Source organism: Spermophilus citellus (genome assembly GCF_964194105.1).
Source record: "Spermophilus citellus genome assembly, chromosome: 7".
In the NCBI taxonomy this organism is placed as follows: domain Eukaryota; kingdom Metazoa; phylum Chordata; class Mammalia; order Rodentia; family Sciuridae; genus Spermophilus; species Spermophilus citellus.
Window position 1 is genome coordinate 106,339,745 of NC_138188.1, and position 26,519 is coordinate 106,366,263.

Sequence of the window (26,519 nt, forward strand, 5' to 3'; positions counted from 1 at the left end):
AGTTTTTTTTTAAATGATGAATTTTGGTCTTGTAAATTGTTTTACAAATATTGATTGTTTACAGACCTTGTTTTTAAGTCCAGAATGAGGAAAATTTTAAATGTCTACACAAATATGACAAATGAGAAGGAAATGTTTTTGGTACATAATAGTCAGTTTGGCCTAAGAGTGGAGGGCTCACATGGAGAAGGTAAAAGGAGAGAAGCCAAAGAAAAGGAAGGAGAAGAAGAGGTATCCTGGGTCCTAAGTATCTGTGGGCTCCCCGTTCATGGAGTCAACCACCGAAGATGGGTATTGTAGTTAGACCCATGATGGTCGTGTCTGTACTAAACATGTATAGACTTTTTCTTTCTTGTCATTATTCCCTAAATAATGCAGTATAACAATTATTTACATAGTATTTGTGGTATAGTAGGTATTTTAAGTAATACTGGGGTGATTTAAAGTATATGAGAGGATGTTCATGAGTTATATGAAAATACTATGCCATTTCACATAAGAAACTTGAGTATTCAAGATTTTGGCATTCATAGAAGTCCTGGAACCAACCTCCACGGATACCAAGGGACGACTGTATAAGGAGAAAATACAAAATTCAGTTAATGAGTCACAATCAGGCCATGGGAGATCGGGAGATTCTGGGGAAGGTGGGGTAGTGGAAGGAAGCTGAGTAGTTCAATTAGTTGTCATGTATGGAATATGAAAGATGTGCTGTATACTTTACTAGTGCTGTTTCACTCAATTTTAATCTCCACGATGGCTTTTGGACAGATACTATTATTGTGCTGTTTTATAGATGAACTAAGAGTGGCTTAAAGAGGCTAAATAATTCACCCAGGGTCACACTGCTCCTAAGGGGTAGAGAGGAGGTCTTTCTTGCCAGCCTTGCTGAGCACCACAGGGCTTCTCCACGTTGCTACAGGTTCCTTTCCCATGGCAGGGACTCCCTGGTAGAAGTCATACCTCCCCTTCCTTTGTATGGTGGCGGCTCCAATCAGTCATTATTTGTTACTATTCTTCTTTGAAAGTCTGTCATTTACCCAACACTTACTGGTTTAGGAAATAGCCTTGCTGTATTTTTGTTGTTTTTTTTTTTTAATCAGAAGACTAGAATTTCATTTTCAAGCAAAGATTGCTTTTCTCTCTAGTGAAATCTTGAAATTTTATAGGCGCCCATAAAAAATTCAGAACTTAGAATCTTTGTGGAGCGACAGGAATGATGTTGCTTAATCCTAGCACTGCCCACAGAGGCTTATAGGAAAACAGGCCATTGTTTATCTGGTTATTGTTAAGATTCTCTTTGTTTCAGTACCTGAAAATTGGTTACAAACCAACAAGTAGCCAATAAACAACCGTTAAGCCTTATCAGAAATAAAAGGAATACAAATTAAAACAGCAAAAGATCTTTTTTTTTCTTCTTTATCAAAGTGGTAAATATTAAAAAAAAAAAAAAAAAAGCAAGAATCCATGCTGGGGCTGGGGCTGGGGCCGGGGCTCAGTGGTAAAGCTCTTGCCTAGCATTTGTAAGGCACTGGGTTCAATCCTTAGCACCACATAAAACTAAATAGACAAACTAAAGGTATTGTGTCCATCTACAACTAAAAATACTTTAAAAAAAAAGAATCCTCCATGTTGCTGAGGAGAGAGGAATATTTATACTCTTATTACCAACTGAAGTTTATATAATCTTACTGAGCAATAATCTAGTGAAATATATCAAAATCCTTTAAAAAATGTATATATTCTTTAACCAAACACTTCCCCTTTGGAGAACTTATGCTAAGGATTTAATAATATGTGTCTGTAGAATTTTAGTGACATATTTTTTTTTTGGCCATTGTTTCTAATAGGGAAAATCTTTGAAACAACTTACATATCTAAACATAGGTAGTTAGAACATCCATATGGAACATCATGGAATCATTAAAACCCTGTACAGAACACTTTATAAAGTGTTAGCTTAAGGGGAAAATAAGCAGAATGTATAGTGATACACACAATGTTACTCAGAAATACAGATGGATTTATTTTCTACTGTGTGCTTTTGAACTTGAAGGTTTTTAGGCAGAAAAATAAAATTAGATTTTCTTTTTAAAAAGAAACCAAGCTAATATGATTTTTATTTACAACTATTTAGCAGTATATGATCACTCATAATCTGTGGGATTCCACTGTAAGGCTTTAGACCTTTGTGTTTAACTTTTTTCATGTCTTGACTCCTCTTCAAAAATATGCTCACTCCAACCTTAACTCCTTCAGTTCTTTTAGGCCTATTTTGATAGCACATTATACTTGGAAGAGGATAGAGCACTCATTTCCTTATTTTACAGATGTGATTGTCTGGTGGTTAAGTGACCATGCTTTGGAAAGACTGCTGGGGCTTGCAAACCAGCTCCCTTGCTTTCTAGTTGTGTGGCCTTGTAGAAATTGCTCAACCATTGTAATGCTCAGTTTCTTGTCTCTAAAATGAAGATATAATTAATATGTCAGGTGGTGGTTGTGAGATTTTAATGTGATAATCCATATACTGATCTTAGAACTAGGTTCTGATAAACACTCAGTAACTATTGTTATTAATTATTTTTATTATTGTTGTTGTAAGGATTAAGAAACAGAAAGGAAGTGATTTGTCCAAGATTGCACAAATACTTAATGGCATTTCTAGGACTAGGATGCAGAAAGTTTCTTTACCAGCAAAAGTGTTCAGTATTGTCTGAGCCTGTCAGGGCAATCCCAAGCTGGGTTCTCAGGGGACGACCTGAAACAGGTAGTGCTCAAGAATAAGGACAGCCTCCAGGGAGTAACTTTGATCACTACGGGAAGCTACATATTGGGAAGAAGGATGAAGTGAAAGAAGTCAAAGCCAAGTTGGGTGCAGGGACAAACGTGGAGCAAAGAGTATAAGAGAGGACATGACTCAGAGACCAGTTATGGTGGCATCAGAGAGGAGAGGACTCATTTAAAAGATATTCAAACACTAGACTTGACAGGATTTGTTTTTAACACATTTGGAGACTTGTGGGAGCAAGAAGTGCCCAGAAGTATTCTTCATAAAATGGAAGACATAGGAAGTGGAGTGGGTTTGGGGCAAAGGAAGAGAGAGGACAGAGGGTGTGTCCATTTTCTAACATGTGGAATTTAAGATGTCTGTAGAGCAACTGAATGGAGGTATCCAAGTAGAAAGGAGATATTCAGGTGCCGAGTTCAAGAAAAAAAATACAGACTAGGGTAGACATGAAGAGTCTTCAGTGTAAGTCCAGTTTATAGTTTAGATTATTGTGAGGATGACTTCCCCAGGGAGAGGGATGGTGAAATAAGAAGCCAAGATGGAAACTGGAAAATCTTGACAATTAAGGAGAGAGATGAGGCAGAAGAGCCTAGAGTGGAACTCAAGGAGGGGCTAGGGAGACTGGAGAAAACCAGGGGAAAAGTGGTATTATGGAAACCAAGGGAGGATAAGGATGCAGGAAAGAAGAGGACGTATCCATGGGAAGACAAAGCAGATTTACCAAAATTCTGCATTGAGCACATGAGATACGACATGAAAGGTGACTCTAGTAGCTCTGTGCTAATGGTTGAATTGTGACCCACCTCCAAAAGTTATCTGTTGAAATCCTAACCTCTAGTACCTCAGAATGTGATCATTTTTGGGTGGGGTGTTTACAGAGATAATCAAGTCAAAATGAGGTTGTCAGGGTGGGTCTTACTCCTGGATGACTGGTATGCTTAAAAGAAGGGGAAATTTGGACAAAGAAATATACATAGAGGGAAGATAAGATGGCCGCCTACAAACCAAGGAGAGAGGCCGGGAACAGATTATTCCCTCACAGCCTTCAGAAAAAAACAACAGAGCGGGTCCCCCCATTTGGTACTTCTGGCTTCCAGGGGAGGAAAAAAAAATCTACTGTTTAAGCCATTCCGTTTGTGGTACTTTGTTACCATAGCCAGAGCAAATTAATGCACTTGGTGAGAAAAATACAGCCAGAGAAACTGGATAAACACATCAGAGAGGTGGGAGGGGAACAAAGAAATGAAAAGAATCAGTTTATTTACCTAAATTAACAGGACAAACATGTTTCACCAAGTGGAGGGTAGTCACAGTGTCAAATTCTGCAGAAAGGTGAAGTAGGGAGAAGGACTGAAAATGTCAGTCCAGGGTCCCTCAGTGACCTTTGTGGCACTTCCAGTTGAGTGAGGGAGTGAACTTTAAAGAGCTGAGAACACGGAGACAGCTCAGAGGGACCACGCCCGCCCGCAAGCAAAAATCTTGGTGGATAAATGGGGCCTGTTCCCTGGCGCCAACTCCTCTCTGCTGTTCACTACGAGCTGTGGGGAAATAACCTAGAGTCAGAGCAGACTCTAGAATCTTCTGTCCTGGAATCTTCTTAGTTTAAAAGCTCAGCAAAGGAGAGAAAACTCATCACTTCTTTCTACCCAAAACAGCTTGGAAAGGATTTCAAGAACAAAAGGATTTTTGCAGCTGTCATTTGACATGTTGTGTTTTGGTCCTGACCGAGATTCCTTTCCATATCTTTAGGTCATAGCAAAGCTGTTATTTGAGGTCTCTCAGAGATGAAGATTTTGGTATAAAGAAGAAAACAAGCCCAAGTAGAATTTTATAATCACTTATAATTTATGTCAACCATCAAGAAAACACATAGAGTACAATTGGAGTAAAGAAGTGTTAAAACGTTTTCTTAGAAAGCTTTGAGTCAGAATAAATCTAAAATTTGCTTTCTGAAATATCAGGGAAATGATAAGACAAACAGCCCAAATTTTTCATCTCTATAATATTGGGGACCAAATTAATAAGACTTATTGTACTAAACAATCTGATAAAAATAAAAATGGATGAACATTTAGTTAAACTAATTGATCAATGCCAGTCAGAAACTGGGAAAACTGGATAAAACTGAAATATTCAACTACACAAACTAATTCATCATCACCCCTATCTTACAAGTATTTTCAACCAACTAAACAAAAATATCTGATGAACTTGCTGATCTTTAAAGCACTGTGGTGAATATAGATGAAATAGCTGATGTTATTTTTATAGTCTTATTGGGAATAGAAACCAACAATTATGAAATGACAAAAGAAATTCAGTTTTAGTAATAGTTCAGTGATTTTTAACAAAGAATTATAAATTACAAAAAAGTTCATTTTCCCTAAATATTAAAGAAATGCTAATGTGAACACCAATGAGATACTTTCATTTATCAAATTAAACAGTAAAACAATCCAAATTAAAATGTGGGCAAAAGATATGTTTCCAAAGGCATTTCTTCAAAGAGGATATGCAAATGGAAAATTACCACATTCACAGATGGTCAACGTCATTTACTATTATGGAAATAAAAATTAAAAGCATGCAAGATGTCAACATAGTTAAAATAATAAAAAGATAGCAATAACACTAATGCTGGCAGAATGCAGAAGAAATAGATTATGCATATATCACCGCTGGGAATGTGCAGTGTTATACCCACTCTGGAAAACAACACTGTGTTACAAAAGAAAACATGCACTTACCATATGACCCTGCAATTACGTTTTTAAGCATTTTCCCAGAGAAATGAACATGTATGTTCACACAAAAACTGGTACATGAATATTCATACCATTTTTTATTTATAGTAGTCAAAAACTGAAAAATGAAATGTCTTTCAGTGTGAATATTTAAACTATAGCACATACATACAATGAATACCAAGTAATGAAAAGAAGAGTACTATTTATATACACAAAAACTTGAATGAGTCTCCAAGGGATCATGTTAAACAAAAATGCCAATCCCCCATGGTTACATACTGCTTGATTTCATTTATATGACATTATTGAAATATAAAAACATACTATAGAGACAGAAGATTGGAAGTTGCCTTGGTTAGAGGATAGTAGGGACAGTAGGGGTATATGGCTATAAAAAGACAGTGCAAGAAAATCTTGGGGGTGTGGCACAGCTCTGTACCTCGATAGTGGCAGTCATTACATATGATAGAATTGCATAAAACTACACACACACACACACACACACACACACACACAAGTGCATGTAAAACTGGCAAAACCTGGTTAAGCTCTGTGGATTATATCAATATCAATTTCCTGTTTTTTGACATCCTATAAGCTGCTGCCATTGGAGGAACTGGGAAGGGTACTCAAGACTTCCCTATACATTTTTTTTAACTTCCTTTGAATATATAATTATTAAAAATTTTAAAAATGTAAAAATACTTTAGAAAATCCAAATGCTCATCTTTATTCAATATTAGAGACATGCCAATTGAAACATCAATAGGATATTTCATTTATCAAATTAGCAATCACAGATTTGGGCTGTGGGTGGGTAGAGGTATTGATTCTAATGAGTAAATTATAAAAGGTAATTTGATATACTATGGGTTGTGGGGATATGAATGGGTATAACCTCTGTGGTGTGCAATTTGTTGACTTATTTCTGAAGTCTTAAGATGCTTACACCAGAGACACTCATTCTGGGAATTGCTTATTTCTCTCTGTTTTAGGGAATTTTCTTTTCAGTTCATTTAGCACCTTTGTTCCAGGCACCACGCTGCACAATAGAAAGACTTCAGAGATGAGTAAACAAATCTGTCCTCCTGAAGCTCTCTTTAGTGGTAAACATATCAATGCAATACTTCTTTATTACAGTGAACTGTGCGTGCTTTCATGGGCACGTAAATGTAGCTGTTTCTGCTTGTTTGCAGGTCATATCGTGTCTTAGATAAATGCACAGGATTAAAGGCTATTGATGTCACATAATCAGCAGTTAATACACAGTTCTCTACTTATATACTAAGGTTGCCATTTTGGCAGAAGCATCAAACTCCCTGAACTTCAATGTCGTTCTCTGTAAAATGAGGGTACTAGTACTTAACCAATGCCATGAGGGGTGTAAGAATTTATATGGATGTAAAGTCTTGTGCAAATAAAACATTTTAGGACTCACGCTTTTTTTCTTTAAAATCTATCATTTCTTATGTTTTAAATTGAGTCTTAAATTTCTTTAGCTCTGCCTTTTCTGATCAATTCTAACTAATAAAACCTTACCTATAATCTACAGAATGCTATAATTGACCTCCTACTTATTGATAAGAGAAGGGCAGGCTAAATGCAGATGAATAAGGTGAAAGCCAAACAACAAAGCCACCTGAACTGTATTTTATGTAAGATGGGGTACCAAAAACATTAAAACAAAATCCTGCACTGTAATTGGGTATATGGGGTTTGGAAAACTATAAAAATTCATAAAAATTGTCTATTTTAACTTTTTGAACTTCAAATATTTATGCCTGCTTGCCGCAGTCTTGGCTGGGCACAGAATCACGAGCCACCACAGCTTTGTAGATTCAAACAGCAATTCTTTATTCCTGAACTCACACCGGCCTCCACACACGCTCTGGGGCAATCCCAGTTCTGCTGCCACCCAATTCACCTACTCCACGAGCTTTCTTCTCCAAAATACTCTCTGAATCTCACGAGAACTCAAAGGGAGCTCAGGTAGCAGGAACGCCCTATTTCCAGCAGCAATAATCCTCAACATCCAACTTCCCTAAAACCCAAGGTCTTAAACTGGGAACGCCCTAAACCCAAGGACCGGGATACTATACTTCCTCAAACTGCAGGATACACCCTAATCCTGGATCCACCCTGGTCATTGAGCAGGGTCACCTTTCTCAAACACACATGCAAGGTCACAGCAAATTTCCAAGGCAAGTCCATTTAACATAGGGTACGCTGGCAAGGAAATATCGATGCGTCATTCCTACTTGGCAATGGCCCTCAGCACCTGCTTCTAATGGGTAAAGACTTTTTTGTATCTTTACTCAGCTTGGCTGACTGTTCAAATATGTACTTCTAATTTTAGTAGATATAAAATTGCCATTTTTCTTTATTCTACAAAATGTTTATATATCTTTCCTTAATAATTTCACTACTATGGATCTAGCTCATCAAATAATAAAAGGTATTGAAACAAAGGTATGCACAAAAATGCTTACTACAGGGTCTGGGATTGTAGCTCAGTGGTAGAACACTTGCCTTGTATATGTGAGGCACTGGGTTTAATCCTCTGCACCACATAAAAATAAAGTAAAGGTATTGTGACCACCCATTATATATATATATATATATATATATATATATATATATATATATATATATATATAAATGCTTGCTACAGCATTATTTAGTATAAGGAAAATAAGCATCAACCTAAATTTTTAATCATAGGTAGATGGTTAAGTAAATTAAAAATGAAGTTTTAAGTGGCTTTGTAAAAACAAAAGACAACATAAGATTATGGAATTATAAAGAAAATATACAAAAACAAGATAGCAAGCAAATATGTCAGAACAGGTTGGTGGGATTATAAAAATGGGGTTCTTTGATAGGTGAGCATACATTGCCCTGCTAACATGGATGAAATCAAGGCAGAGAGCAATCTCGTGGTAGCCTCTAAGCCAGGAGCGGCCAACATAGACTCTCAGAGAACGGAAGTGAGTGACATCGGTCTGTGGTTTCTGCCTGGTCCCATGACGTATAGACAGTGGAAGTGTTCCACACTGCCAGTGAGGCCCCTCCCCAGGCTGCTGGTCATCACACTGTTGCCCTCTATGTAAGGATGTGAGTCTGGACAGCTTAGCTTTATTTTCCAAGAGAAGTCAGAAAGGTAAACTTCTTTAAACATATATTTTTTTAAAAATCCCTAATTTTTATATAATGGCTTGATGTCCTAGAAGGGGCTGGTTTGCTCTAGTCCTTCTGTCAGTGCAACAGAGGGTCAAAAGAGAGTGAGGTAACTGTGGATGGACTAACTTAGAAATATATTATATTGGGGCCCAGGCGATAGTGAGTCAGAACTAGAAAGGAAGAGGCTATGACTATATGCTCATTAATTTATTCAGTTTAATGTTGGGAAAATGAAGATGAATCAGATAGAAATTCTATATAGAAGCTACAGCAGGGAAGAAGTAGCTGACATTTCTTACCATCTGGCAGGAATTATGGTCCGTGATATTGCATCATTTAGTCTTCACAACTGCGGGAGGTAGGTACTATTATTGTCTCTGAGTTTCCTCAAGTGAAAACTGAGTCACATAGCTGATAACAGAGCCAGGATTCCAAACTCCAATCTAATTCCAAACCGAGGCTCTGAATAACCATGCTATCTATATACTATGGGAGATCAGGGGAGCGAGCAATTGTATCTAGCAGCAGGAAAGATTTGTGGGTGAAGAGATTAGAAGTTTGAGAGAGATGTGTTGGGTCAGGGTCCAAAATAAGCTCTGGTAACCGAAGGACAAAGGCCAGTTCCAGGGAGGGAGCCAGTAGTCTTGAGCAGGAACAAAACCTGGAGCAGAGGTTGAACGTTTTTAGTAAACTAAAAGTGTCCACGGAGAGTAGTCAAATAAAACAAAAGCCTTGACATATTTAGTTGCCAATATTTCAAAAATCTAGAGAATTCACACAATCTTGGATATCTAGAGATATCCTCTGGAGAACCAGAACACTGGGTAACAGGGCCCTCATTCTCATATGATAATAATTAGTGAACCTGGCAGAAGCTGCCTAACTTCTAGTAGGGAATAAACTCTCCTCTTCCCCTATGGCTGGCTTCGCTCCTTTAGATGACCTGCTTGGATTCCACAGGACCTGAGTCTCGAAAGTGAGGCAGCAACAGGTGAGAAGGAATCACCAGTGAACTAGGCAGGGGAGTGCTGGAGTCCAGAGTGGAGGTGATGAGAAAGTCTGGACCTGGCCAGCTGCCTCCCTGAAGAAGTCAGTAGGTGAAGGATGGAAGGTGAAGGACATGGAGAGGCGAGACAGCAGGGAGTTGGAAGGTTCTGGAGGGCCTTGAGGAAAATATTTTCTTAGATGAAAGGAACTCTGGACAGGTTATTCATTTCTCTGAGCCTTGGTTTCTTTGGCTATTAACAAGTTGAATGGTTCCAAACTTTCAGAGGGTAAGGATTAAGTGACAAATGGAGGGATATCAAGCACATGCCCAGAGTAGAATGGAGCACATGATGATGTGATGGTCAGGACATGTCATCCCTGCATCCTTAAAGTAACCACATGGGGGAAATATTATTTTCCCCATTGAAAAAGAAATAAGGAAATTGATGTTCAGAGAGGTTTAGCAATATGAGGTCGAACAATTAGTAAAAGGCAGGGCGAAGACACTTACTCAGTATACCAAACCATTCATCAGTCAGGTGAAAAAAAAGTACGGTGACATCTATCTGACATTCTCACGTAGAAGTTAAAACAGATTCAGCTCTATATCTTCTTAAGCTTGACCTCACTAACTGTATGATTTTGAGCAAGTGGCCTAACCTAACCTTCCTGAAACTCAGTTTCCTCATCTGTAAAACTTTTTACATTGATCACTAAGATTAAATGAAGTAATGCATTTGTAATAGCCACAGTGCAGTAGTAGAGGGCCCACCTTGTAGCAATCTGTTTAGAGATATTGGTTTCAAAAGGTGCAGAGCCCCACTCTGGATCTGTTACTATGTCAGGTCCTAGGAAAGCAAAGGGGAATGAAATGTGCTTCCCGTCCTTGTGGACATCTGAACAGGACAGCCATCTGAGCAGTGAAATCTTAACAGAACAAGGAAACTGTTTTTAAATGGAAGAATAAACAGGGTAGTTTGGGAGTGAGGAAGAGGTAGACAGGGTGAAAAAGAGGAGGGAAGAGTGGCAGGGAAGGCTTTACTGTGGCAGAGTCTGAATCTCGAAGAGTACAGATTTGCAGTTGAGAAGGCAAGGAAGGAGATTCAGGCAGAAGGAACACGTGTGCCAAGGTGAAAGAGTCAAAAAGTTTTCAAAGATCCCTGGGAGGCAGGGTGGAGGTCAGGAATAGTGACCAGCCAGAGGGTGATCAGCGTAAGGTATGTGGGCTGGGTGATAAAAACAGAAGAGAAGGGGCTGGGGTTGTGGCTCAGTGGTAGAGCGCTTGCCTAACACGTACAAGGTGCTGGGTTTGATCTTCAGCACCACCTAAAAATAAATAAGATAAAGATATTGTGTCCAATTACAACTAAAAAATAAATATAAAAAAAAACAGAAGATAAAAGTTAGATTCAAGTTGTGAAGGGCCTGGTGACCACTAAATTGTGGGGAGCAAGGAGTGGGTCTTTAGAGCAAGGAAGTTTCATAACCACACTCTTTTCAGAGAAAGATAATGAACTTCGATTCCCCCACCTCTCCCCTTAGTGCGTGTTATCATCCACCTATCAGAGAGAACATTCGGACTGGTGAATCTCCACATCACGTACAACCACAAGAATGGGATCCTAATTAGAATAAGTTATACTCCATGTATGTGTAATATATCAAAATACACACTACTGTCGTGTATATCCAAAAAGAACAAGTAATTAATTTAAAAAAGGAAAGATAATTAAGGAACCAGAGGGAGGCTGTTGAATAGTGAAGGTGAGAGGTGATTAAGACACCAAAAGTGGCTGCCAAGGACTTGGAAGTGTGTATTGAGGGAGAAAGGCAAAGCAAGGGTGTCATGAACACCATTCAGAGTGTGAAAATGGCCTGAGCCCTTCTTCCAGAGACCACAGTCATCCCACGGGACCAAAACAAAAACACAGAAAACCTCTTTTAAAAATAATCTCTTTTGTTTGCATGCAAATGGCCCATGCACAGTGAAAGCGCAACTGAAATGCAATATTTCATCTCCAATTTATGAAACACGAAGATCAAATTGGTTTATGAGTGCTGCCCTTCTTAAAAATTCCAACAGCTCCCAAGAAAACTAGTCAAACAATGCAGGGCTTATATAAGAATGTTTCAGCCTTAAATAAGATTTTAGTAAAGCTCAAATTGAAGCACTTTTCCAAAGTCAGGAACAGGAAGAGCACCATCTCGTTTTACTGGAAAAATTTCTTTCAAGGAGCAGCACCTCTCTGTGGTAGATCCTTAGAATCTTCCTTAAAGGAACGGGAAGGAGAGGAAGGGAATAGCAAAAATTATACCTTAATGATTTTGCACCACCAACTTGAGAACTGCAGATCCAGGTGGATGAATGCACATTTCAGGGGTCCACAATTCTTAGGTATGTTGCTTCTGAGTCAAAGATGCCACAGGAAAGTGAGTCTCTGAGTGTGCGAGCCCCAACACCTGTTGTGAAATAGAAGCTGTAAAAAAAATCATCTTTTTTTTCTTTTTTAAAAATAAGCTTAGTCATATTGGTGTGTTCTGTATAACCTTGATCTGTTTTATTTTACTTTGCTGTGCACATTATATTGATACTCTTACATAAATATTTTGCATAAGGTGCTTTCACAGATCTCATGCTTCCCTAAATTTGAAATATGCTGCTATTTGTTAAAATGTGTTAGTTTTGTTATGTCTGAGATTGCCTCCTCTGCACACAGAGGGAAAAAAGGTATGGACTTAACTCTTCTAGCAACTTTTACATTTAAGATATTACCTCATTTTATTTCTTCTAAATGAGAGTATAAAGGAAATGACAGTTTCTCGGAATATGTAAGTGCATATCCCTTAAACCAACAGGCCACTTTAGAGTCAGGGCTCTAGCCTTTTGAATTTGGCTTTCAGGTTCCCAAGTCTCCCTGCAGATTAAAAGGAGAGCAAACTTGGAATCAGATTTTATTTTGAGTTCTGAAAAGTGACATTGTAGATGTTGGTAGTCAGTTGATGGGTATCATTTTTAAACCTGCTGCACGTATATTTCATTTGTCTTGGGAAGATTTTACATATTTTATTTGTAAAATAATAGGCCATATTTCATGTAAACTATCAGAGGAAATACTGAGATTGTAAGATTGTAAACTCCTACTGAAGAGCTAGCACAGTAATTTCCCCTGCTGGTACCAGGTATTGAGCCCAAGGCCTCACACATGCTGGGCTAGTGCTCCACCACAAATTACACCCCAGTCCTAACAGCTAGAATATAGAATTGTTAATTGCAGGGGAAGTGAAGGATGACTTAGTCCATCCTCGGCCCAATCAGTTCTCTCTACTGTGCTATCTGTGACCATTTCAAATATGAAATGAAGAAGAAACTGATACTTCCTGGAGAAGCCTGTTCCTGAGCCAGAGGTCCTCCAGAAACTTTTCTTAGTTGTGAACTACATGACATAGTTAGAATCTACCTCATACTCTTAAGATGACTGGTTACTCAAACATAAGAACATCATACCTAACTGAAGTGGCATATATTGAAAATCCCTTGGTGGCCAGTACCCTGACCTAATGAGATGGATCTCCTGTCCTCGACTACAGGAGGGCAGAGATCCCTCTTCTTTAGCTAATCCTGGATCCCTCTCTGGGGCCTATATTCAGTCAGGGCTTACTAAGCATTTGTTACATGAATGAAGACAGATTAAAAAGTAGAAATTTTAAATGGTGCAATGATCCATGGATTTTAAGTATATTTTTGGAAGATGGGAAATATTACTGAGATACAGACATGGGTAATAACAAAGAGGGACCATAAAATATGTGTCTTTATGTGTCACTAGAGTTTAGAGTTATTACCAGTTCCCACGCAGCCCTGGCACCTGACCCCTCTCCTCTCATGAGGTGTTGGGATACACGGCAGGCAGACAAGGTGGGAAGAGTGTTCTGCGTGTGGTCTTGTGGCTGTATCCTGTTCCCCTGTGTCCATGGGGTGAGTCACGGGTCCCTGGGTTCCCTATACTGCAATCCTTCTCTGGCCTAGCCTTGCTTCCATGAACTGTGGTCCAGTTCTCCACTGGCTTCTTCAGTTCCCCCATGATGGCCCTTGTTCCATACACTGCACAGAGACTTCTGATTCTGGTTGTGGCCCAGCATGCCCCATGCCACTCTGCTATGCCTACACCAGACCACAGATCTCACTCCGATGCTGCTCATAGGACAGTGGGCTCCTCACCTGCTGCAGTGGTTGTTACTAGTTGTAGGTCCCCCAGTCCATCTTTTCCCTCCTTTCCATTGCCTGTACCATGAAAGCAACTGCATGTCCAGAGTCCCTGGCTCAGAGTCCCCGGCACAGCAATACTTTTTCTAAAAATGCATGCATCTTGATGACCATTTTTTATCCTTTTGACAATTTTCCCCTTAACCTACCTGCTAATATAAGATACTGCAATCTTCAGTCCAGATCAATGCATTTTGCTGCTGAAGTTCAGGTATGTTTTATTAAAGCCACCATGTGATTTTGTTGTTGTTGTTACTGGGTATTAAACCCAGGGGCACGCAACCAACGAGGCACATCCCCTGCTCAATTATTAGTTGCTTAGGACCTCCCTAAATTGCTGAGGTTGGCCTTGAACTTGAGATCTTCCTGCCTCAGTCTCCCAAGTTGCTGGGATTACTGCACCCAGCACTACTGTGTGATTTTTGAGAGAACGTGTAGACAAAGTGTTTCCATTCACTTGATAGAATCCTGCAAATACCTGTTGGTGTCCCTTGCCTTTCAGACTTCTCCTTTGAGGATCTCTAGGCAAAACTGTGTCACTGAAGCCCAGGTTCCGCATTCATAAACTGATAGAATACGAGTTAAGAAACAATACACCTTGCTTCTTTCCTAGCACCCATGAATGATGGGTATAAATTTGCATCATGAGAAAGTGAATACAAAAAGATCCCCCAGGGCACCTAGGGAGACAGAAAAAGCCAATCTAGGATGAGCATGGCATCTGTGTGAGAGTGTGAGAGTGAGAGTCCCTCTCTGCTTCAGTGACATAAATACCAAGGCTGCAAGTGTGGGGCAAAGAAAAAGAATCAACCTTTAATTCTTAACTATATAAATTTTGCTTTCAGTGTAGGATACCATAGCATCCCCCCTCAAAGGTAAAAGAAACCCACTATATTTCTAAGAATGTTCCTCCAGAAAATGGAACTGAAAGCTTTTTTTTTTTTTTTTAAATTGATCTGACCCTAAGAAAACAGTGGGGCTTTTTCTTTAATTTACCTAAGGAATTGACATAAAAAATCTATGGCTCTGCACCAAAAAATATGCATAAAGTGTGAAAGCAGAGGGCAGTCATTTTAAAAAGACTGGAGATTTTTCTAAACATTGTATGTGTGGCATTTAATTACAAGTGTGCACCATGGGGAAGTGAATCTTTGGACTGTGAAATTGATGCTAATTTTCTTTCCCAGCAGTTTAGGAACCCTCTAAAATGTCACATCATTAATTTAGTCGCTTTGCCAGGAATCAGTGCATGTGGTCAGAGTGTGTGTGTTTTTAAATTAATAGCCTTTATTTTTAGAACAGTTTTAGACTTACCAAAGGGGGAAAAATTGAGCTGATAGTACAGAGAATTCCCATCTACCCTCTACCAGGGCACAGTTTCCCCCATTTTTTGCAAACTTGCATTAGTGTGGCATATTTGTTCTGATTAATGAGCCAATATTGATGTATAATTAAAGTCCATGCTTTATATTAAGGTTTCCTCTTTGGGTCATATAGTTCTATGGGCTCTGACAAATGTATACCATGTACCCACCATCATACCATCATAATAAATAGTTTCACCACCCTAAAAATCCTCTGTGTTCCACCTGCTTATCCCTCCACATCTCCCTCCAAGCCCCTGGCAACCCCTGATCTTTTATTGTCTCCATTATGTTGCCTTTTCCAGAATATCATGTCATTGGAATCATACAGTATGTGGCCTGTTCAGATTGGCTTCTTTCCTTAAACAATAAACACTTAAATTTTCTCCACCCTTTTTCATGTCCTGATAGCTCACTTCCTTTCATCATTGAATAAGAGTCCATGTATGCATGTACATAGTTTGTCCATTCACCTATTGAAGGACATCTTAGTTGCTTCCAATTTTTTTGGCAATTATGGACAAGGCTGTTATAAACTTGTGTGTAGATGTTTGCAGTTATTTTATTTTTAACTCAATTGAGTCAATGTACCTAGAAGTGTTTTTGCTGGCTTACGAAGTAGATGTTTGCTTAATTTTGTAGGAAACTGACTGCCAATGTAATTTTATCGTTTTGCACTTTTACTTTTACCAGCAATGAGTGAGAGCTCCTGTTGCTCCACATTCTCGGCAGCATTTGGTGCGGTCAGGTTTTGGGGTTTTAGCCATTCCAATAAGATATGCAACTGTCCTCACCCTCACTCTCTTGAGTCCACTGTGGTCTGTGAAGTCTGGCAGCTCCCTGACCTCATGCCACAGTGGGAAATGAGAATGTTTACAGAGACTGCCTAAGCTGAAGGCACTGCCTCTCTGGGCATGAGCCATCGCACTGAGGTTGTCACCCTCTGGGAGCACCAAGCAAGGGGTTCTGGGGTTCCCACTGCTTATAGGATCATACACTTCTCCCCTTCCTTCTTCTTGCATAAAACACAGGATACCCACATCACCTCCTCCATGGGCTTTCACAAAAGCCCAGACAAGAGCCTTTGACTTTGGATCTCCTCTGCTCACCCCCACCTGCACAAATCTGTTTCAAAGAAAGTTCAGAAAACAAACACTACCCAGAGTGGAAACTGTTTATCCTACACTGGAACCGCCACTTCCACCACTATCTAGAATACTTTTAGACGGCTCCCTAGCCACAGGCCACAGGCAGTCATTTAAACAGAGCAACGGACATATGGCTGAGAAGGGAAATTAGAGCTAAGTGCTGGATGCTTCTAAATGCTGATGGGTGTCTGGCTCTGTCACACTGAGCAGACCCTGAAGGTGTGGGCGTGGCGTCAGGAGGGTGTGTGCCTTTTCCGCCCACAGCTCGGTCTACTGCCCTGGGTGGCCTCTCCCTCTCCCGCTGCTTTTCCTTGCAGCCTTGGCCTTAGGCATGAGAACATCCGGGGATGAGGCAGTGGAGGAAGAAGGCCAACACAGAAAGCAGCTTTCTGAGGTTACCAGCAACTTCCTCCTCACCAAGCACAAGGAACTGATCTTCATTCTGCGCCGCCTCCTGGCAGCCTTTGATGCTGGTGACTACCAGAGCTGCTGCATCCTGTCCGCCCCGGGCTCTCGTGGCGCACAGGGCAGCCATGGTGCTTCTGATTGGCTGATCGCTGGCCCCAAACACTGACACACAAACAAGAGTGGGTAAGGGGGCGGCCATCGGCTTAACGTGTGAAAACAATCATGGTCAGCCAACCTCCTACAATTGTTTTAAGCTAAATGTGACCTCTGACTCATTGATGAATGTCATCTTGTCACTGCCTGCTCCAAGCTGCCGGAGCCCTCTCTGCTAGGAGGTATGTGGACTCACTCAGGGAGGAGGGTGCTAGTGGGAGGGTCCCTGAGCAGGGTCCTCGAGATCACATCCCACCGAACGGTGGAGGAGACTGCTGGTATTTAGCAGAGAGTGGATTTATAATATCTGCATTCTGCATATCGGGAAACTTTGACCTAAGAGGGTTCATGAATATATTCTGGTAATTCTAAAAAACAGGACAGGGACAACTGGATGTTACTTACGGAGCTGGGGAGTTAGAAGTGGTAGATAAGGGATCATTATAAAAAGGATCATGTTCCTATAACTATCAGGTAGTGAGTCTCCGAGTCTGGCCAATGAGAAAGCAAAGCTCAGACATGCCTCCATCAGAGATGACACAGAGGGGTCCCTGCTTGAAAGGCGAGAAGGATAGTTTCCCAGGTCCTTTACATTCTTGCAGTGCTAAATCAGTGAATTTCATGACACCACATGGTCCCTTATTTCTGGTGCTGGCCTTGCCACTCATCTCCCTCCTTTAGGGTACTTCTATGTTACAGCCTTGGAAGAGGCCACGCACTGTAAACAGGAACTGAAGTAGGGATGTAGAAAAGGAAAAACTATAAAACGGCCTTTTAAAATAAAGAAAAAAATAGCCTCTGGTGTGCCAGAATCTCAGGCACCATATAACTTCCCTAAGAACACACAGGTATCCGTAGCCACAGTATGAACACTGGTCTCTGTGATTCTCAAACCCAGTTTGATATGCTATTTGACTCATCTTTTTTTTTTTTTTTTTTTTTTTGCAAATGATACTACTTTCTGTGATTCTTAGTATTAACATAAAACTTTCTTTTAAAATAAATTTAGTTAAAGTAAGTTAAGAGAAAAATACTATAAAAGCAATAGTCCAGATTTTACATGGATGTGAAGTGGTACTAGTAACTAGAATGACTAAAGTTTGGGAAATATAGCTTCAGATATTTTGATAGCAGCACTTTCAGTTTAGCATATCTTGCATCTTGACTGTGTACAAGGAAAAGGAAGACCCTTAAAAATAAGGGAAACATGAATGAATTCTCCTGTCCTCTGATAGGTGAGTGATTTCATATTTTACAATAAGAAAACCACACGGACCCTTTCAACTAAAAGAAAATTGTGATTGTAAAACCCAGAGGAAACCCCCAGGTGGAGCCTATCCATATAAAGGGTGAAGTTTCCAAGATCTTCATGTAGAGTGGCTGAGGGGAAGTAAGGCCCAAGTGAGTCAGGACAAGGACCTGGGCAGCAGCCTGTGGGTTGGAGAGGCCCAGGATGGAACGTGAAGGGGCTTACAGACCCTGCTTGGGAAGAACTATCATCACCTCTTTAATGCTAAGGGGAAGATCTTTGTGGAAAGGTCAAAGAAAGAACTGGGAAAGACTCAAAAGAAAAAAGGAGACTAATAACGGAAAGCTAAACAGCTCATACTTGCTACCAGGTGATTTGCATAGAATACCATATTTGTCTCTCATAACAATGCAGAAAGGAAAGCTATAACTAGTCCCATTTCACAGGACAGAAGATTGAGACTCTAAGGTGTCCAATAACTTGCCCTGTATCCAGTGGTCAAGCTAGAATCTGACCTGGGACCACCAGTTCCAAGCCCAGGGTCCTTCCCCGGTACCACATGTTTTGGCTGGGTGAGCTTCCTCAACCCGGCCACCAATAACCAACTTTCACTTTGTCACTTTTCATTTCTCTAGCTTTGCAGGCCACAGCTAGCCTCTAAAAAAAGCAGGGGAGGCTTTCTCAGCAGGACTGCCTTGCTTCTTCTGAGCTCAAACGCTGCAGACCTCAGAGGCCCACAAATGCCTACCATTGCCTCCAGTATCACTGAGCATAGGGCTCTGCAGTCCCCGATGCTCCTGGGCAGATCATAATGATCCCTGTCTATAATTGAAGCCTATCCCTGCTGAAGCACTAGGTTCAGAGATCTTTACCGGGCATAAACCCACCTTTCTCACTTCTGTTTGTTACTAGTCCCAGAACTCAACAGTTCCACCCACTTCCAGGAATAGTGGACCAAAATAATAGAAGCATTCCAGATTCATACAATTCGGATTACATTAGGGTAATCGGACAATGATGGCTGCATATGAGACTTGGCTTCTAGCAGGATCCATGGAGAGGAATGAATGATTCAATCTCTGCTCTAATGGAAGACCATCTCCTGCATCTCTGGGGGCCAGATCCAGTGTCTGGCACGTGGCTGAGCTGAGCTGAGTCTTTTCCCGTGGGCTTTGAAGATTGCCCTCCTCTTCTCTACCACTCTGTCAGGGAAGGTGTCTGTCATGATTGTGGATGGGGCTGTCTTTGGGGGTTTCCTCAGGGCTTTACACTGCCTCTCTGTCCAAGCCTGTATTTGTAGTCATTCTCATCAGTGGAAATGCCCACCTGCCAGCAGAAGTTATCTGGAACCACGCAAGAACACTGGCCCGTCTGCGGTGTTGTTTCTCTCTAGTCAGTTCCCCTTTCTGTATTTGAGTTCTAGCCTCAGTCCTGAGATTATTCTTTCTCTACAAGAGGAGTCTTAGCAGGCCTGGGGAGCTGGCACTGACTCCTCCGAGTGTATTTTCAAAGCTTCACTCCTGTGCTCTTCGGGAATGCTGCTGTGCTCATGTGTCTGGTCTCTGGGAACTACGGTGGATGGGCATAAGTGACAGGTATGTTCTTTTGAAGCCCATGTGCCCGGGGAGCACAGCGTGAGAGAAGGCTGCATTGGGGCAGGGATGGGCTGGTGGCTGGCAAGGGGATGCATCAGAGGGAGGGCAGAAGACATGCTTAAAACCTTTGGCCATCGGGCTTAATTTGGAGACTAGCTACATTGGAGATGAGATATCAGAAAAATGAGTCTCTTCCAGCCAGATCCCTGTATAGGCTTTAGTGGGCCAAGAGACCGGATAGGCAGAAGAATGGAAGGTGCCACTTACCAAACAGCTGGCAGCTGCCCTTGACCTTGGAGTGCTGGGGGCTCCAAGCAGCTTTGCTCTGGAAGAAACTGTCCAAGGATGTTGGCCCTGCCTGAGCCCCATGTACAATGGGAAATGTAGAGGAGGGAGGCAGTGTCACAACTTCTCTGTAATAGCCTCGGCTTTCCTGTCTGACCTTTCCTCCTCTGGTCCAGAAATGCTTATCCTCCCACCCCAACTTCTTCCCTTCTAGCTGCCCCATCCCAATATTGAGACCAATAGGTCATTTGGAAAGAAATACTGTGGTCAAAAAAGAGCCCGGTCAGTGGTTTAACACAGTTGCACATACTGTGAACACATTTGCATTTATTTGCAAATAGGCTTAAAATATCGCCTCCATTAATAGTGATTTAAGGTTCTGGAGAGACAGGTGAAAATAATTTTTGGCCAAGGGAACTTCCCACTCCTCTCAAATTGTAAAAACTAAGGAGATGGCCTGCTCTTCTTATGTGTAAATTCAATCTTGGGACTAAGGCTCTGGACTGTGTATTTATGTGGTCAAATTCACCATTCTGTATTATGTTTGCTAAAGAGACCATGAGTGTTATCTTGTGAGCCGTCCAAAGTGTAATGGGTTTTCTGAATCTGTTATTATTCTTATATTCAGAATATGTATGTTGTGTGCTTACTATGTCCTAGGACCTGGGTTTTTTTTTTAATATTTTTTTAGTTGCCAATGAACTTTATTTTATTTATTTATCTGCGGTGCTGAGAATCAAACCCAGTGCCTCACACATGGTAGGCAAGTGCTGTACCACTGAGCCACAACCCTAGTCCCAGGAACCGGGTTTTCAACAAGGAGCATAAATGATATAAGGGGACGCTGTGCTCTTGAAGCTGCTGTGCTCTTGAAGTGGAAAATAATAACAGCATACTGTAATCACATTAACACCACTGGGAGCAACAGTGCTTTGAAGAAAAGGAAAGGCTTTGAGTCATGGTGCTGATTAATTACTCTCTTTATGTTTGATATTTTCACAACTCTTATTATCCCTGGATATTGGATGTCCCATCCTGGGTAGAAATGAGGATCAGGAGAAAATTATAAAAGAGAAAAAGGTGAGCCATGCCAGATTCTTTAGGAGAAAAATCAAGATGTGAACAATATGTTTCAAAAATCAGATACAAGTAGGAATTGAGGTTAGGGATCTCTGGGCCAGGGGATTGACACTCTGAGGATACAGGAGAGAAAAGACAGAATTAAAACAACCTGGCTTAGTGGGGAGGCACCTGGGAAGTTTTCCAGAATTTACGCCGTTCACTTTTCATGACCAGGCAGATAAGAACATGTGAGGGGCGCAGGAAAGACAGGACCAGAGTCTGTGTGCACAACCCCTCATTGAACGCTACTCCATAGATTTGTTTCTGAACTGTTTGCACATTGGAGGGTAATCAGGCTGCAGCTTGGGATATAGACAACATCTCAAATGTGTGAACTGTTTGCACATTGGAGGGTAATCAGGCTGCAGCTTGGGATATAGACAACATCTCAAATGTGTGTAGGGGAAGAAAATGTGTTTTCAGCACTATGCCTCTCTCCACCAAGGGCCTGGGACTTCATCCTCTTCCATCCAGGGATGTGATTCCTTTCTGAGTTCCTGAGTTCCATGTCTTATTTAGGTGAATTACCTTGAACTTAACTCCTTAGGGTTAATAACAAACAACAACGAAAAACCCAACCCGTTTCTCCCTTCTAACTCTAATTTGCATTTTAACAGGGGCTTTCAAAAAATGCCTGACCCCAAGGAATGAGTAATGTGGGAATTCCAAGTGTTAGATTAGGACTGGTACACAGATGGGGAGAAGGGGCTGTCCCTCAAACTGTGCCCTTGAAACAGTTAGCTTTTCTCTCTTTGACCTGGTTCTGGTTCTGAAATCAGAAAGGGGCTCCCTTAGAGGGCAGGATGGGCATAGCTACCTGTTAGTAAGTTCTCTGGGCCTTGTTCCTGGCAGGCACAGCCCTTTCCCAGGATGTGTACAGACCTGGATAGGCAACTATAAAATTTTGCATGATGTTTTTACTTTGGGCACTTATTGGCAAAAAAGGAAAAACTGATTTTGAAAACCATCAATATTTTTAAAAGGTGGTAAATTTTAACTCCAAAAAGTCATGATTCTAGATATACCTAAGAGAACTAGGTGTCTGTCTCAAACACAAACTTCTTGTTGGGGGACAGGAAAATCTAAAAGCTATTCCTGTATGGTGCCCCGTCTTCTGAGCTGATGAGGGTAATATACTCGTTTCCCCCCACTTGGGTACTAGGGATTGAACTCAGGGGCATTTGACCACTGAGCCGTATCCCTAGATCTATTTTGTATTTTATTTAGAGACAGGGTCTCACTGAGTTGCTTAGCACCTCACTTTTGCTGAGGGTGGCTTTGAACTTTCAATCCTACTGCTTCAGCCTCCGGAGCCGCTGGGATTACAGGTGTGTGCTACTGCACCCAGTGGGTAATGTACTCTTAATTTTAATACTTTAGTTACCACAGTATCAGAGGGTGAGTAAAAGCCTCCTTTGGCTCCTTGTGGATCTGCTCAGATGTTTGCTTTTTGAATCAGTGCACATCCTTGTAATATGTACCATATTTGATGCTGCCCTCCTCATATCTGTGTGGAAATACTGTGCTTCCAAATGAACAAGGGCAAGAGCAGCTTCTGAAAGGAATCCAAGAGTTAGGTAAAAAAATTCTCCATAGGGCTGGGGATATGGCTCAAGCAGTAGCATGCTCACCTGGCATGCGTGCGGCCCGGGTTCGATCCTCAGCACCACATACAAACAAAGATGTTGTGTCCGCCAAAAACTGAAAAATAAATATTAAAAATTAAAAAAAAATTCTCCATAGATGGAGGCTACAGAGGGATTTGCTCCAAGGAGAGATTGGAAACTGATCAGGCCTGGATTAGAGGGAGATAAAGCTGGTGAGGGAAGTGAAGCTCAGCAGGAATGATGTGTCTGTCCATAGCCAGCTATCCTTGGTGTCCACCAGGCCAGAAGTGTTCATGTTCTCAGTGAGACACCGCTCACTCACCTCCTCCTCATGCCCACTGCCTCTATGCTGGTCCTGTCTCTTCATCTCAGGACCACAAGCTTTACTGTTGGCTTTCTTGACCACTCTGATACCAGCCTTAACCTCTTTCCTTGGGCCACTAGCTTATTTTCTTCAAACTTTCATTGCATTATTTTTATTTATTTATTTTTAGTTGTAGATGGGCCTATATTTATATTTTTATTTATTTATCTATTTATTTATTTATTTATGGTGCTGAGAATCAAACCCAGTGCCTCACACATGCCAGGCAAGCACTCTCCCACAGAGCCACAACCCCAGCTCATTGTTACATTATTATTATACTTTTAATATTTATTTTTTAGTTGTAGTTGGACGCAATGCCTTTATTTCATTTATTTATTTTTTTTTAATGTGGTGCTGAGGATCGAACCCAGGGCCTCACACATGCTAGGCAAGTGCTCTACTACAGAGCCACAACTCCAGCTCATGGTTACATTATTTTTTATACTTCCAAACTATTGATCCCCAATTCCCAATTTTCTCTCAAATCAGATATAAACTCTTTATCTGACTTTCCAGGCCCTGTTAAGCTCTTCTGATCTACTTTCAAAAAATTAATTCCTTGTTATTTGTGCAAATTCAACCTCTTCTCCAGTCTAGTCGACTCTTCTTAATTTCCCATGAAAAGGCTATAATCATTGCTGCATTTCCATACGTCCCTAAATGTGATTCTACTTGACCATATTCTAGAACCTTGCCAGAGTAGCAGAGAGGATTTTGAATGTTCCCAATGCAAAGACATGATAAAAGTTTAAGGAGATGTTTATGAAAATTATCCTGATTGATCATTGCACATTGTATAAAGTGTTAAAATATCACACTGTAGCCCATAGACATGTAAAATTATTATGTGTTGCTTAAATTTAAAATATATATATATAAAAGGGAAAAATGCGAAAGAATATTATACTAAGAAAGAACATGGAAACCACGGTTATGCCTGACGTTCTCTGCTTAGGTGCATGTATATCAAGAATGTGACTGAAAGGCTTAACCAGTTCTACTCAATCAACATTTAAAAGAGTTGTTGGAAGCTTGCAGAGCTTTTCAAGGGCAGAGGCAGATGGCCATCACACCAAGCTCTAGGAAATGCATCATTGCTGATGTCACAGGAGAGCAACCCTTAGAGGAACCTGTTCAATGATGCAGTGGCCCAGGCTGAAACCCTCATGAGTACAAATATCAGAAGAAGTAGACTTAGTTAGAGCCGATACTGGGTACAACTTCATCCACTCTAACAGAAACTGACTACTGCAATCCCTCGCAGCCTGGCTCACTTTGTTCACGCCATCAGGGTACAGTTCTGAGACCAAGTCTGAGTCACCTGTCAAGGCCCAATTCAAATACCACCATCTTGTACCTTTCTGGGCCATAGGAGTGCTTGCTCTTCTCCATGTCATCTGAAGCCCTGGGTCACTTATAGTCAGCTCAACAGACTGTCCAGACAGGAAGGTCCTCTAAACATACCATACTGTCTCCAATGCTAAAAAGAAAGAAAGAAAAAAATTCAGGATGGGGACAGAGAGAGATGGAATGGAGTGCTTCCGTGTCTTCCTTTATTTTTCCTTTTTCCTGGAAATGATACTTTTGAATTTAAATGTTATGGAGTTCGATTACATAACAATAAATCCCTCCCCACAAAAGTATCTCTTCTGCATTGTACCCCACTTTTCCTTGAGCAGTGTTGATAATGGGGAGTTCATTTCCTCCCAAGAAAATTGTGGCTCTCCATTAAAACCTTCATCATCTGGAGCTGGACTCTGGCTCCTTATGACTTCCAGTGATTGGAACTGCTTGCCCTTCAGCAACAATGTGTGTGCTCTCCCCCAGGAGATCCCTTAAATGTTTTCAGAAGGCCACAGGGTGTTCACAGTCTTCTCTTCTTCGGGTTCATTACCCCCAGTCTTTTTAATTGTTCCTCATTTGACATAATTTCAGTATCCCCTAGTGAACTGTGCTGCCTTTTCACTTGATAAACCCTAATTTTGTCAGTGTGATACCACAAGCGATGTGGTCTGATTAGCACAGAGTACAGAGAGCGAATTCTATGTTAAGACTGAATTAATTGGGCTGGGGTTTAGCTCAGTTGTAGAGCACTTGCCTAGCACGTGCAAGGCCCTGAGTTGGATCCCAGGCACTCCCTTCCAAAACAGGACTGAATTAATTTTGGTTAGCCACATCATACTAATATTTATGTGATTTTTATATTTATTCTAGATAAGCTATTTCTCTAGCATCCACCTTTTCCATTTACATAGTTGTTACTTTAAAACTTAAGTACAGGTCTGTATACTTACTCTTATGATGTTAGTCTCTCTTTTTAGACTTTGTGAATACTAATTAGGCTGACCCAGTTTGGGCTCATTTTTGTGTCATCTGTATATTTGAAAATAGAAGTATAATTTCTGTTGCTTTCGTTTATAATTTTACTAAGTATATGAAAGTGAATATTAAAAATCAGAGAGTCCTGTGGTACCCACTGAGGTATCAGTGAGTCAAGATTGATTCTTGGCACTCAACTGTTGAATGAATAAAGGAATCAGTCAATGAATCAACACTTTGTTCTCATCCCTTATATTTAATCCATGCCATATTATGTTAATTATAAACCTAATTATTTCTTCAAATACCAACTTCCCTCCATGTCTGCTATTACCATTCTAGACCAAACAGCTATGTTCATTAAGCAACTTCAGTGGCCAGCCCATTGGTCTTTCTACATCTGGCTTCCCTACTATACATTTGCTATGTAGTAAGTAGAGTCATTTTTTCCAAAAGCAAAGCTGATTATGTCCATCTCTACTATAATTTCTTCTTCTCTCTTTTTTTCTCTTTTTTTGGCACTGAGGATTAAACCCAGGGTTGCTTTACCACTGAGTTACATTCCTCAAACCTTTTTATTTTCATTTTGAGTCAGCATCCTGTTACATTGCTTAGGGGCTCGCTTAGTTGCTGAGGCTGGCTTTAAACATTTTTTAAAAAATATTTTTTTGTTGTTGGACCTTTATTTTATTTATTTGTATGTGGTGCTGAGAATCAAACCCAGTGCCTCACACATTTTATTAAAAAAGCTCCTGGGCTGGGGTGTGGCTCAAGTGGTAGCGCAGTCGCCTGGCATGCGTGCAGCCTGGGTTCGATCCTCAGCACCACATACCAACAAAGATGTTGTGTCCGCTGAAAACTAACCCACCCCCCCCCTATCTCTTAAAAAAAAAAAAGCTCCTAATTGAGTTCTTTCTTTAAAATGCTCTACCACTG

The 26,519-nt window shown here is 40.7% G+C and overlaps 1 protein-coding gene across 4 annotated transcripts in view; it reads left to right on the forward strand.

The window, feature by feature from the left end:
- Positions 1–26,519, forward strand: part of CD86 (CD86 molecule) — a 69,433-nt gene that overhangs the window by 462 nt on the left and 42,452 nt on the right. Inside the window, exon 1 of one of the 4 annotated variants that reach the window (XM_081302056.1) lies at positions 16,836–17,221. The exons of 2 other annotated variants lie outside the window; for them this stretch is intronic. In XM_081302056.1, the coding sequence (XP_081158182.1) occupies positions 17,169–17,221 (53 nt within the window). In that variant the 5' untranslated portion in view covers positions 16,836–17,168. Of the gene's footprint in view, positions 1–16,835; positions 17,222–19,779; positions 19,884–26,519 lie in introns of those variants that run through there. One more of the 4 variants, XM_081302057.1, reaches the window with a different exon arrangement.